Source organism: Kogia breviceps, chromosome 4 (genome assembly GCF_026419965.1).
Source record: "Kogia breviceps isolate mKogBre1 chromosome 4, mKogBre1 haplotype 1, whole genome shotgun sequence".
In the NCBI taxonomy this organism is placed as follows: domain Eukaryota; kingdom Metazoa; phylum Chordata; class Mammalia; order Artiodactyla; family Physeteridae; genus Kogia; species Kogia breviceps.
The window spans coordinates 104,594,981-104,609,729 of NC_081313.1; the positions used below are offsets into that span (position 1 = coordinate 104,594,981).

Consider the following 14,749-nt stretch of genomic DNA (forward strand, 5'->3'; position numbering starts at 1 on the left):
CTGCCCCTTTCTGAAAGCACTGATTTTGCTACATGATAAAGCCGGGATGGGCCCCTCTCTGGCATGGAGTTAGAAGCACCTGGAAAGGCTGCCAGGGTTGCTGATGAGGCCGCCCAGGTTGGATTGTCTGCTCGGCCTGTGGGTGTGCACACCTGCTGTCTCACTTTCCTGGCAGCCACGGAAAAGAGCGGAGGGAAACTCTGACTGGGATCCCCGGGCAGGGTGTGCACATCTCCCTGGGCTGCCCATTTCCTGGGGCCGGTGCTGGAAGCCGGGCTCAGTTTGGTCGTGGGGCTGTGGGGGGACAGGCGGTTTGAGATGTGGAGCTCTGGTCCCCATCACTCTCAGGGGCACCAATTATGTGCTTTCTTTCACATGGAAGCAAGAAGTAGGAACTTCAAGTTGCTTTTCTGCCCTTAAAAGAGAATGGTTAAGCCAGTGATCAATTACAGGTAACTGTGGCCATTTATCCACACCAAGTGGAGGAGTAATAGCTCTCCTCCCCGTATTAGAACTGTCAGAACTGCTACCTTCTACGTCTTTTGTCCTCTGCTAAAGGATGATTAAATAACTCCTGCTTTTCCCTTCCTTCCTGGCTACCCAGCCCACGGCTTCTCTGCAAATCTATACCTCACTCAGGACCAAGCATAAGTCTGCACTCTGCCCCCAGATTTTTCTGTTCTGACTATCACTCCCAATTCTGTCTCCATCTTTTCTGCACGACTGTTTTGATGCATCTCACTTTTAACCGTTCTTTCTATAGCTGTTTCCTGTCAGAGCATCCTGCCTCCCTCACCAAACAAAGGCACCAAGCCTGTTGTTTCTTGTATCTTTTGCCACTATGGGCTGGCTACTGCAGGTGCTCTGAATGCACTGCACATGTAACTCCACCTTCCCCAGGCTTCAGATGATAATAACACACATCAGGAGGGCATGCTTGTTCAACTTCACCAGTGTGTTATCTGTGTAGCTGCAGAGAGCCCTGCGCTTGGTTGAAGGCTCTGCTCTCACTGTCTGGCAATTCTGAGTTTTTGAATAAAAATTTTTTGCACTAGGTTTCAGGTCCTGCTCATATTCATCTGTATGAAGTGAGACTAACACAGTTGAAAAGACACAAAGAAATAATGCATGTAAATTAGCATGCCTCCCACCCCCACCTCAGAGCCAGTGCTGTGTAGACAGGCCCTTCTTGTACCTCTTGAAATCATTGAGGGTACAGGTGCCCTTCTGTCACATTTGCTTATAGTCCTCAGTTCTTCAAAAGGTCTGATCACTGCCTTGACAGTACCATTAACATTTATTAATTTGAATCAGTAGAGGTGATAAATTAGTGGCTAGTATAAATAATAGGTAATTTGACATTTGTAAAAACAATTTTATTTTCAAGTAGAGTATAAATGTCTACTCATAGTTTTTTTTTAAAAAGTAATTCCTAGAATTCTGAAGAAATTTATATCTGTGAATTGGTTCAATGGCCAGTAACTGAATCCAAATCTCTGTGCCTTGAATTGATGAGAGATATTTTGCCTCTGGTTTGAGCACTGTGGACTCAAAACTGTTGTGGGTAGCAGAGGCCTGGGACATCATATAGTTGGTCTCTCCACCGCTGAGAAAGCCAGAGTCTCTCTAACTTCATTTCTGTCCCTCTGTCACATCCATTTGCCACCCAGATTGCTTAAGAGTCTTCTTAAATTCACTTTGAACCAAACATTATTTTAACTGAGCCTCATTCTAAAGAATCCTATCGTGGAATCACCATGTGCCATTTTTTTCCCCCAATAAACAGAAAAAAATCTACATAATTGTATCACAAAATTTTTTCACGTGTATACCTCTAAAAATCATGCATGGGGCTTCCCTGGTGGCGCAGTGGTTGAGAATCCGCCTGCCGATGCAGGGGACATGGGTTCGTGCCCCGGTCCGGGAAGATCCCACATGCCGCGGAGCGGCTGGGCGCGTGAGCCATGGCCGCTGAGCCTGCGCATCCGGAGCCTGTGCTCTGCAATGGGAGAGGCCACAACGGTAAGAGGCCCGCGTACCGGGGAAAAAAAAAAAAAATCATGCATGCATTCCACTTTGAAATGGCTGGGTTTCGCTGTATGGTTGAAGATGCAAATTCTACTCAAATGAAGAGCCAGGACTAGAATCACCTTGGAAAGAAATCCGGAGCTCTGACCTCTGCCCTTATGAGAACAAAGGAAGGACTTCCAAACATGTTTTTTTATCCTGATTTCACTTCTATTTTCCCACTCTGGGATGTTCTGTCTCTCTTTTCCTCATACCCAATTCCTGCTCATCCTGTTAAGCCCAGTGTATTAAACCCTCATTGACCTGCTGCTCTCTTCTCTTACCTCCTGTTGGACTTAACTGTCTCTATACCGCCTCCTAACGCCTATGATATGTATTGTTTTGATGCTACATCGTGTACTGCCTTTTTAAAAAGATGCTTGATATGCGCACAGGCTCCTTAAGGATAAGGACTGTCTTGTGTGCCCCGAGGCACTTAACATTACACCTCACTCAATTAACACTTGTTAAGTATTCATAGAATTCTGGATTGAACTATAGCTGCAGTTTCAATAATCAGCCTCCAGTACTCCTCTTTATACTGCTTAAAATACTTTTGAGATGATATAATTACTTTCACAGCTCAATCGATACTTCTCCCTTCCAAAAGGTACGGTTTCTTCAGTTTGGGATCCCGCCTGCTGGAATCACCCCGTCTCCCATGCCATGTCCTTAGAGTCCTGAGGGATTATCAATGTCTAGAAGAGAAAAATCAATGTCAGGCTTTCTTGTGAGCTGGTATAATAATCAAGATGTATTACATTGTATACAATTAATGGTAGTATAAAAAATTCATCTTATGGACTTCTTGGATATTCTTTCCTCAGGTCAAAATCCAATTTTGATGGTGCCTCTTTAGCAAGTGAGAAGAACGACTATAAAACAGAAAGCAAGAATGACTCTAAGACTGAAAGGAAAAAGTCCTCATCTTCCAGCCAGGTAATTTGGGAACGAAACGTGTATTGTCTCAGAGGGTGACAGAAGCATTGAAGCCAATGGGAAGACGAAACGCAAGGGTCAGGACTAAGGTAGGCACAGATTTTAGAGAATCGGGAAGAAAGGACCGGCTTCAGTTCCCTCGGGCGAGCTTTCATCAACATTACATTTCACAGCCGACCATGCAGCACATGCAGAGGGGCAGTGAGTACTGAGAGACAGGTGCTTGTCTAATAATTAGTGGAGACCAGGAGAGGTGTGACATCCTTGCACTACAATTAAAGAGTGTGATAAGGCACCTGCGTGAATAGAAGGCTTCCCAACTGCGCACAGAGGAGGAAAACCTGGGAACAAGGTGATCATTCTTCTTTGGAAGCAGTTTGGGGTCTGCTTCAAAATACACGCAGATGGGTAACAAAGCCCAGTTCTGTGTCACAGAGTATGACATACCTACTGGGGCCAACAGTTTGGGGCTTTTTGACACTTCACTCCTAAAATACTTGACTATATATCTCCTAAGGACTAGAACAAGAAACTGTTGGCTCACCCAAGAAATTTAACTAAATAGTAAATATACAAAAATATTACTAATATAAAATCCATTTTCGATTTCCACAATTGTCCCAGTAATGAATGTCCTTTATAAAGATTTCTTGCTACCCTATCTCTAGAATCCAGTGGAACCATGCATTGCATTTATTTGTCATGTCACCTTTAATTTAGATCAGTCCCTACCTTTTTTAAAATTTTATTTTTATTAATTTCACATTTCTGAAGACTCCATGGCCCAGGATATTTTTAAATCAAGCATGCAACCAATGCTCACTGTAGCCATTAAAAAGAAGGTCTCGGCAAAGCCCTGACAGAACACCTAGCTTTAATCAAGGAAACTTTCTGGATGCAAGATGTACTCCAGGGAAGCAGCATGAGCTAACCTACTTTATGTGAGGTGTTTATCTATAAACGAGTTGACTTGAGGGGACCATCTGTCATACTCATGACCTGTCTTGAAGCTCTTCTTTATGGCAATAGTAGGGCCATTTCTGCCATTGAGACTACTCCTAGTTTGGATAATGCATCATCAAGGGCCAACTCGTGGTATCTCTCTGTTCCGCTCATAAGACTCTGCCTGCTAGGATGCTTTTGAAGAAAAGTGGTCCTGTGGATGGAGGACCCAGTTCTACCTCTTAGTAGCTGTGTGGAGCCAGTTAAGTCACTCAGAATCCCTGAGGCACAGGGTCCTGAACTGACATCAGTTCCCAGGTTACTGTGGGGCTGGGAGTGGTGTTTTGTGATAGCATTTTACAAACTGTAAATTGCTGTCTATACATTGTTGTCACAACTGGAAACAGATGAAAATGAAGTGATTTGCAGCATTTCAGACTCTTGGGCCTTCTACCGCCCTGGGGAGTTAGTCTTTTGTGTGAAATCCTACTTGTCACCTCCCCCTGACACTGGTTAAGGAAACGCCTTCATAACAGTAACAGTCACAGTGACAAACCAGGTAGCCAGTCCTGGAGATGTATTACCCCATTTAAGCCTTACGGCATCCCTCTGAGGCAGCTACTGGCACAGAAGAGAAAACTGGCCCAGAGAGGTTGAGTAACTAGGCCAGGATCACGTGCCACAGAAGAGGTGCAGCTAAAACTTACACTCAGGGTAATCTGATACAGGGCTTTTAACCACTACCCTCTTCTGAGAGTACTCACTGGGATCTTTAGTGCCCTGGGATCCACTACCTGGTGAGATTTCTTAGAATTTTATCTCATTTCTTATTAGGGACATCCTTGTCCAGCCACTTCTGCAGAAGGCTGACCACCAGCTACTTCATGATTATAGATATATATATGTCCAGTCAGCAAGTCACTAATCTTCTTGGAAAATGAAACCTTTGTGCCCTGCCTTCCACTGTTTTTCACTGAAGGGTTGTGTTGGGGACTATAAGATCAGGGAGAATGAACTCCTAAGATTCTCTATTAAGGGTGGGGAGATTTGTTACATAATTTAGATTGAAGTTAAAATTCGTGGTGTTTGAGAAGAAGAGCAAGACCGGTGATGCCTGTGTTTTGTCGTCCTTGTAGGACAAGGCAAACATGCACTTCCACAAGCTGTTTCTGGATGTCCCCACTGAGGAACCCCTGAGGCAAAGTAAGTTCTGACTTGGTTGATTTTGAAAAGATGCTAATTGGTTTAGGGGCAGAAAGTCTGGGGACTGAATCACCAAAGGGAATAGGTTTCTGAAGGTCATGATGTAACAACAACACCGACCTCACTCAGCTTTCACCCAGCACCTTGAAAGATAAGGGAGTAGAATGGGAAAGTGACCTCCTCCACGTGATATGGAACCATCCAAGGGGATTCCAGAATGTCCTCGCCTTGCATACTCACTGCTGAAATGTGTTGTGATTGGATCATGCTGAGTTTTAAGATAACAAGACCAGAGCAAGAGAGGCCACTAGGAGAAGACAACACAGACTTAGGTGGACAGACATGTCAACCCCTGTGCTGTGCAGGGCTCAGTGGTCACACCTAAACACCTGGCCCAGTTCAGTACCTGCTCCGCTCTGCTGAGCGCATCTGGGGCCCAGGGTTCCATTCCAGCTTCCCTCAGCACACCACTGCTAAGGCAGCATGCTGGCTTCCTCCCACCATCTCCAAACAGGAAGGTGTGGGTCATGTGCTGTCCCCACAATGAGACCATCTATTTCAAAAGGAGTCATTAGTGACCATCCCAGGGAAGAAAGGGCAGCAGTGCCAACATTAGCACAAGGATGACACACCTTCCCCAAAAGAGGAGATTTTTGAAACATCATTCTTGAACTCTCATCTGCAATGATAGACTTGCCTTTCCATTTTGATGTTTATACTGGAGTTTGTAAGACTTGGAGTTAATAAACAAACTCTCATCTCCATAGCTTTATTCCACTAAAGATGACTGAAAAAGAGGTGAGAGATCTTTTGAGCATGTGAGTGTATTATCTCTGCCCATCTCTGAGTCACCAACATATATATACAATTTTCATTTTAAATGGAAATTCTCAGTGATGTTATACCTGTCTGTATTTTCCCAGGTTTTACCTGTGCTCTACAGAAGGAAATATTATACCAAGGGAAGCTCTTTGTATCAGAAAACTGGATTTGTTTTCATTCCAAGGTCTTTGGAAAAGACACTAAGGTTGGTATAATTTTTCAAAAAGAAAGCTAGTCCTGCATTTTCTTATATATTGTGACTATTGTTTTAAATGTAGCAATGTCTATAAATATTTGTGTCATTATTATTCCTTTATACCAAGTTTCCTTTACTATAGTTCCAAATACTACAGGTTCTTAATGCCTCTAGATAACACGAACTTCCCTTTTTTCCTAAACAGCACTCTCTCATTCATTTCCTTATATATATATCTGTCTCCCACAATCCTACTTTAAATCCTTTTTACCAAGCTGTCACCAGTACACTCTCAAAGTTCTTCATTTGGAGAATGTGTCATAATTTGTTTCAAAGACATACATTAAACCCAAAACAATTCTTTAAAGACATCTGAATTTGACACCATATTCACACAGTTACCATCAGAGATATCTAGGCAAACAGGCCTGTAAATAAGATACTTATTAGAGCTCACTTTGTCACCAGCACAAAATGAGCAGGATTTGGAGCATTTTAGGCCTAGTCTGGGGGAGTCACATACCCACAGTCCCCAGTGAACACTGACATCTTTTCCTTCTCACTAAACACAGATTTGGAGGAGCAGAGGCCCATGATACCTGAGCCATTAAGGAGAATAGCCTGAATAAGCTGGCCGTTTTCCCAGGGCACCGCCTTCTAAAATGAGGCCCTTGGGACTTTGGCGTGAGAAGGGAAAAGCTAATTCCATCCCACTGACATTGTTTCCCTTTGAGCTGTGATGTCACATTACACAGTTCAGTCAGGCCACCAGAACAAAGTGTCAGAGAAACACCTGGGGTTTTCGTGACCTCAGCGAGTTTTTAATCATTCTGATTCATGATTATGAATAAGTAGCTTTTATACTCTTGAAGTTCCTGATTAAAAACTCCTTTTGTTTTGACTGGTAGATATGTTTTATTTAAATATTCTCCCTAAAGCCACTGGCAGTCTTATAAATAAAGACCACTTAACAAATATAATGGAAATTCTTTATTTTGGTTTTGAGTCAGCAGACTAACATCAAACATGTAATTTTTATTGTATAGAGTTATGTTTAGATAAACATAGTTTAGATTCACAGTATTATTTGAATCAGTATAATGCAAAGCAATATTGAATAGTATTGTACCATATTTCTAGATTTCTGGATTATAAGGACTTGTTCATGGCGTGGGGAAGGGAACTGGGTAGTACTGATCTCCAATTCCGTGGGATAAAGACAATTCTCAGGAATAGAGAGAGCCAACACCTCTGACCAAAGCAGCAGGGGTTGAAAACAGTGAACAAAAAATTAGCCTTGGGCTTCCCTGGTGACGCAGTGGTTAAGAATCCGCCTGCCAATGCACGGGACACGGGTTTGAGCCCTGGACCAGGAAGATCCCACATGCTGTGGAGCAACTAAGCCCGTGTGCCACAACTACTGAGCCTGAGCTCTAGAGCCCACGAGCCACATCTACTGAGCCCGTGTGCTGCAACTACTGAAGCCCGTATGCCTACAGCCCACGCTCTGCAACAAGAGAAGCCATGACAATGAGAAGCCCACGCACCGCAACGAAGAGTAGCCCACGCTCACCGCAACTAGAGAAAGCCCACACGCAGCAACAAAGACCCAACACAGGCCAAAAGATAAATAAATAAAATATATTTTTTTAAAAAATTAGCCTTTGTTAAAGGATGAGGGGGCTTCCCTGGTGGCGCAGTGGTTGAGAGTCCGCCTGCTGATGGCAGGGGATGCGGGTTCGTGTCCCGGTCCGGGAAGATCCCACATGCCACAGAGCGGCTGGGCCCGTAAGCCATGGCCGCTGAGCCTGCGCGTCCGGAGCCTGTGCTCCGCACGGGAGAGGCCACAACAGTGAGAGGCCCGCGTACCGCAAAAAAAAAAAAAAAAGATGGGGAATTCACAAAGCCTGTAAGTGATTTCAAGCTAATATGATTCTAGCAATGGTTTCAAAATCCTATCTCTACCTAAGAAAGAACTGACCAAAAAAAGCTAAAAGGAGTGACCTGGTTTTTTAAAGACAAGGACATGTGGGATTGCTTTTGCACGTGCTGTATCTAATCTAAGAAACAAGAGGGGCTGGGAAGATAAGAACCATGATAGTGACTTGCACATTCCTTACCCACTGAGGATGGTATCAAGGAGATGTGGGCTTCAGCTCTGCTCACTGCCAACGGACCTTGGTCCAACATGATCCAATGTGAACTAAAAGCAAGAAAGCAATCTGCTCTAGGAAGGGGAATTTTCTAAGCACCCTTAAATGTAACCTTAATCAGAACCTTTTCCTCAGCCTGTGTGTATTTTTAGATGCTAGTAAAATTAAAGGCATGTATCACATTGCATCTAGGCTCAGAGAAGTGATTCATGCTTTATTTCTCAAATGTTATCTAGTTGTCACTTAAACTCATGAAGCAATTGAGTGAAACTCCTTCTTAAGGGTGTTCCATGCCTTACATTCTGCACAAATCCAAATTTATAGCCCCTTATCACTGTGTGTTTGTGTTGCTGCTGAGAAACAAAATTAACACTCATTTTTATATCATCGTCTATCTTGGAAGATCTTAAATTCTTTTTCCCAAAGTAATCCCAATTTATCACTTCTGAATTATCTCCCCAACTTCAAAAGTTTCATGGGTAGAATTCTTTGGCAAAATAGGTTTTTTTTCTTTAGTGTCTAATTTAGATTAGCCCCTCATTCTTCATAGTCTTCCCACCAGGAACTTGGAGGGATAGTAGAACAACTCCATCTCATAAACCTAAATATGAATGCAACCGTTCTAAATTAAAATGTAAGAAAACTGAAAGCTTAGTTTTGGTCCTTCAAGCTGGCAGTACTAACATAAGCCCCTCCTCTTCCCCACTGACCCTGCTGATCTCTTTCAGAATATGTGAAGCATTTTTACAAAATGTATGTTCATGTGAGTGTGTGCACCTGTGGAGGGATTCAGGCCCTTTTCTTTTTACCAGGAGTGGGGGTGACTCTCTTTTCAGGGATCAAAGTGATGTGAACCATTTTCCTTTGAGATCAAACCTGGTTGAAGGGCTGTAACATAAAAATATCAGGAACATCTATTTTTCGCAGCATCTGGTATATTCTTGCAGTACCTTGTATGAAAAAGAACCCCTATTTTGGATCAGATTGGTTCAAATTCTATCTTTGTAACTTATTTATGACCTTGAGAAAGTCACATACCTCTCTAAACAAACATACTTATCTCTTAGAATGTCTACATTATAGGACTGTCATATTTAAGTGAAATTGTCATCTGGTAAATAGGTATTGATAATGGTAGCTGCTGTAATTGTCATTGTTGTTATTCTTTACTGTTTGAGCCAGAAAAGAACTTAAGAGATGCTTGTATTTCACCCATCCTCTGTTTTTATGAGACAGATGAGGAAATGAATGACATTTTTATTGAGTGCTAGGCATTTTCCATCTATTATCTCATTTAATCCACAGAAAATCCTGGGAAATAGGTAAGACTGTCTCTATTTTATAAGTCAGGAAACCAAGGCCAAGAAAGGCTAGCTTACAAGGTTGAATAAGTCATGTGGATAGTAATAGAACTGAGAATTCAGGCCCCAGACTTCCTGTTCAAAAATGGGTCTACTATACCAGTGCTTTTCAGCCTTTTTCCCTAAGAACAGAAAAGAGCAGGGTGTGTGGAGACGAGCTCAAAGTAGATGACCACAAGCGTGTAACTTCTTTAGAGCCTTGGGATTACCTTTAAAATGGCTGTACATTTTGCATTCTATTCGCGTGTCCCAGGTTTCCCACCAAACCCTTCTGTAGACTTGATGATCCAGATTTATCCTCCAGCTTTGTAAATACCACACTGAGATCTTGGTGACACTCTTCTAAGATTCACTTTTCTTCATGGAGGCTGAAGAGCTTGCTGCTGGTTTTATCTTTTTTGAATTTTTCCTTTAACATGAAGATTTGGAGTGCTGCTCTGTGAAGCCTGAACCTATGTTAACTCAGTGATTCTGTTTCAGATCTCTATTCCGGCTTTCTCGGTAACCCTGATAAAGAAAACCAAAACTGCCCTTCTGGTGCCAAATGCCCTGATTATAGCGACAGTCACAGACAGGGTGAGTACGCAGCAGGCGCAGACACCCTGCTTTGTCCTACTCTGGGTTTCATTGCCTTAGGGGCTTCTTGCGGAGGACCAAGACCCTGAACCATAATACCATGAATCAAGAGTTACTCTGTAAGACTAATTTTTGAAATCACAGCCTTTAGACATTTGTGTCGTGTTGTTTCCCCTGACAAGGTGATTTACTCTAATGTAATAGTTGCAAATTTTGAATTTCCTGCTGACTTCATTATATTTACTTGACCAAAGTCAAAAAAGTAAAATTCTTTCCCAACTTCCTTTTCCCTAACATCTGTTAGGTCAGGTCAGGCTACAGGGATATATTTCATTTCTTTATTATTATTTAAAATGCCACCATCACCACCACCTTATTCACAGGGTGCGGCAGGGCGGTATGAGTCCCTGGGGCGGGGTTGGCCAGCCTCCCCATAACCTCCATTGGTGCCTCCCCAGAGCCAACCTAAAGACGTAAAACTTGGGCTTGCTATTCAAGTTCAGCTTGAGGACCAGTTCCTAGGCCCTCTTTGCCTCCAGGTTGCCTTAACTACCCCTCCTCAATACAGAATTTCCGGAGCTGTCATTGACTGTTGGGCTACCCCAGACATGGGCAACCTAAAATATTTGCATGGAGAGCGATGTGTGTTTCACCTTGGCGAGAGAGAGAGTAGAATGGTTTGGTTACTCATGTTTCACTTGAAATTCTTTTTTTTTTTACCTACTATTTTTATGAAAGCATAAAAGCTACATTTCATTTCTAATCATACTGAATAACTTAAAGGGCGAAGGAGAAAGAAGGAAATATTAAGAGAGGCCATTCTGATGAGCTAGGAAATATGTTAATATCTGTTTCTATATATATACATTGTTAATACGAATGGCTAACAAGCATCAGGTACTTCTTGCCAGGCGTACACAGAATGCTTTCCTTATATTTACACATTTATTCCACACTACCGTACTGTAAGGGATGGGGATTGTTAAGAAAACTGAAACTAAGAGTTTGCCCAGTGTCACCCACTTGGTAGGTAACAGAGCCAAAATTTGCAACCCGGTCTAATGCCAGAACCCGTAATGTTAACTACTTTAGAATACAGTATTTGCTCGGAAAGTATACCAGGTTCTCTCATGGGAATGCAAGAGAGGGTAATCACAAACTTTGGAAAGGGGGTGTGAAAAGATGCTGTGGCTCAAATAGATGGAAAAAGTGTGAACTTTTTTATTTCTCATTGTGTGGTTTATGGTAAAATCATTTTTCCCTGTGTTATTTGTCTCCAAATTACTTGTCTAGCTCTGACTTGACTTCTTTCCCATAACTTACTTATAAGCGTTCACCAGAAAATCTCCATATTTGTACAAGAAAGAATCTGGAAGTGGCTTGAAAAAGAATGAGCCTTTTAGAGTGGCTAGGACATTTTCAATGGAAATCTAGGTCAGAGCAGAGAAAGCAGACCCTTGGGAATTGTTAAATACCTTCTAAAAGGGGGGCGGGGAAGGGAGGGAGAGAGGCTTAAAAGAGGACCTGGTGAATACAACTGGCCTTTCTTTACTATCCAGGTCTTTTCCATCCATGCTTGTTTGGGGCACCTATGTCTGAGCACCGGAGCTTTCATTTTGCTCTACATTTCTGTATTATTTAAGTTGGGTTTGAGAGTTTTGTTGCTATTGTGGGAGAATATATTCACTTTATTCCAGGAATGGAATAAAAACTGAATGTGTGGCTGAGTGGAATGAGAATATAGACTCGGTATAGAATATAGTCTATGGTGTTTGAAAATGAAAAAATATACAGATAAATTTTTAAACTCTGAACACTCACTTCTAGTCGAGCAGTATCTGTTAATAATTAAATAATTATTTTGTTTTTCAGTACATATTTGTTTCCTTACTCTCCAGAGATTCAACTTACAAACTACTAAAATCTGTGTGTGGACACTTAGAAGTGAGTACATCTCTGAGCCTCAATTGCTGTCTCTCTTCTGTATTTCTTATGGTTTTGTAGTTGATCTGGTTTTTTCATTTTGTAAAAATAATTTTGTTTCGATAATTTCAGAATACAAGTATTGGCAACAGTCCCAATCCATCTTCTCTTGAAAACAGTTTCCAGGCAGACCGCCCTTCATCTCTGCCTCTGGTGAGTTGCCTACATAACTATCTAAATGCAAAAGAAAGTGAGTAGGTCCCACATCACACTTCTCCTTACACCATGACCAGGGTGCGGGAGGAACTTAGGACCACAGTATTGGAGGCAAAGTTGAAGAAACAGGGCATTTCTGTCCTGAAGAAGAGGGGACCATAGGAGGTCATCAACTTTTTCAGGTAATTGAAGAGTCACCCTGCAAAAGAAAAGAAACGTGATAGGGCACTGTTTTAGCCAGTTACTGGTCCACGGAGGTATTCAGCAAATCTTGCTCTGTGTTTGTCGGTGTTGTTTTAGAGGGATTCACCAGTCTATTTAGGTAGGGCATGATTCATCCCACAAGTCACTGAATGCCTTCTATGTTCAAGGCACCATGCTAGTGTACCCATAAGGACACCAGGAAAAATGAAAACTAGTTCTTGCCTTCAAAGTCTTTACAGCTTAGTAGAGAAGATGAGGGATACCCAGAAATAACCGTAAAAGAAGAAAGCTGTAATGCCCAAGAGGTAGAGATTCTTTGATTCCCTTAGACTTTCTGACTACAGAGTAAATCTCGAACAGGAAGTAGCTCCCCCGATTTGTACAAGATCTGTACCTGTGATGGTATCATGCAAGCCCAAGAGAGTCCTAGCTGTGTTGTTCAAATGGTTGTTCCCAAATTGATAATTGTTAAATGTTTTAATACCTTTGGTGAAGCAGTATGAGCCCAGAGTTTCAACATCTACAATTTTTTTTTAACTTACTTAATTAATTAATTTATTTATTTATGGCTGCGTTGGGTCTTTGTCGCTGCGCACAGGCCTTGTCTAGTTGTGACAAGCGGGGGCTACTCTTCGTTGCGGTGCACGGGCTTCTCATTGTGGTGGCTTCTCTTGTTGCAGAGCACGGGGTCTAGGCGCATGGGCTTCAGTAGTTGTGGCTCACGGGCTCTAGAGCGCAGGCTCAGTAGTTGTGGTGCACGGGCTTAGTTTATCCACAGCATATGGGATCTTCCCGGACCAGGGCTTGAACCCGTGTCCCCCTCATTGGCAGGTGGATTCCTAACCACTGCGCCACCAGGGAAGCCCTACGAATCTTTTTTTTTTTTTTTTTTTGAGAGCTGTTAAAAAGTACAGGGATTGAAAGCGTGTTCACACAAAAACTTAAACCAGAATGTTCATAGCTGCATTATACTCATAGCCAAAAAGTGGAAGCAACCCTGATAGCCATCAGCTAATAAATGGATAAATAAAATGTAATATATCCCTACAGTGAAATATTATTTGACCATAAAAATGAAGAACTACTGATACATAATACAACATGGACGAACCTTGAACACATAATGCTTAGTGGAAGAAGGCAGACACAAAAGGCCACATGTTGTATGATTCCATGTATATGAAATGTCCAGAACAGACAAATCCATATGGGCAGAAAATGCATTAGTTGTTGCCAGGGGACGGGATTGGGAGTGAATGCTAACGGGTAAAGGGCTTCTTTCTGGGGGGAGATGGACGTATTGTGAAATAAGACAGTGGTGATGGTTGTACGACAATGTAATTATTCTAAAAACCACTACATTGTGTACTTAAACTGGTGAATTTTATCTCAATTTTTAAAAAATCTACCTCAAAAAATAGTGAGAAACAGTACAAAATAGAATGAAACACTTATGATTTGGAATCCCTCAAACATGGTTTCAAATCTGGTTTCCACCCAGCTGAGCTATGCCATGGGGCAAGCTCTTTAACTGCTCTGACTCAGCTTCCCCATCTAGTAAAATGCCAGGCTCCTGACGTGGCTGTGAAGATCAGGCACAGTCATATGTGTGTGGAGCTTTGCATACTGCCTGATCCATAGTGGGTGTTCAATTAATAATTATTAAATTGATGAGACTTGAATTTTAAAATTTTCCTTGCCCTATAACTTCCTGCATGAAATTGAAATGACTATTGAAATGATCAAGAGACAGCTAGTTGAAGGTGAAAGGTTGGAAATTTGCTTACAAGATATGTCTCCTCTTCTTCACTTGGCAGCTAAATAATTTGTGAAAAGCTTGCTGAATTGTACCTTCACCGCGACATTTTAGTGACGTGTCTTGTCTCTTCATTTCCTAAGCACTTTGGGGAACAAGTGGGATACACAGTAAAAAAATCTTGATTTTTCCCCCCACTCCTCACTCCTCTCTCACCCTTTTGTCATTTAGAAGTAATGTTACTGACCCTGTTTTGATTTGTTCGAGGGAAGAAAAAAGCTAAAACTTTCCTTTCGGTGTCTAATTTGCTAAAGCCATTTTCCCTTTTCTATTTCCAATACCTTTTTAGAACTATAATTTGAGAAAACCTTTCTCTGCATTTAGAACATGC

At 42.1% G+C, this 14,749-nt stretch overlaps 1 protein-coding gene across 3 annotated transcripts in view; it reads left to right on the forward strand.

Annotated features, from left to right (window-relative positions):
- The window catches only part of GRAMD2B (GRAM domain containing 2B), a 97,977-nt gene that overhangs the window by 43,177 nt on the left and 40,051 nt on the right, over positions 1–14,749 (forward strand). For all 3 annotated transcript variants that reach the window (XM_059061587.2, XM_067031507.1, XM_067031508.1), the window contains exons 3-8: positions 2,895–3,006; positions 5,085–5,151; positions 6,075–6,178; positions 10,164–10,259; positions 12,132–12,203; positions 12,315–12,395. In XM_059061587.2, the coding sequence (XP_058917570.1) occupies positions 2,895–3,006; positions 5,085–5,151; positions 6,075–6,178; positions 10,164–10,259; positions 12,132–12,203; positions 12,315–12,395 (532 nt within the window). The remainder of the gene's footprint in view (positions 1–2,894; positions 3,007–5,084; positions 5,152–6,074; positions 6,179–10,163; positions 10,260–12,131; positions 12,204–12,314; positions 12,396–14,749) is intronic.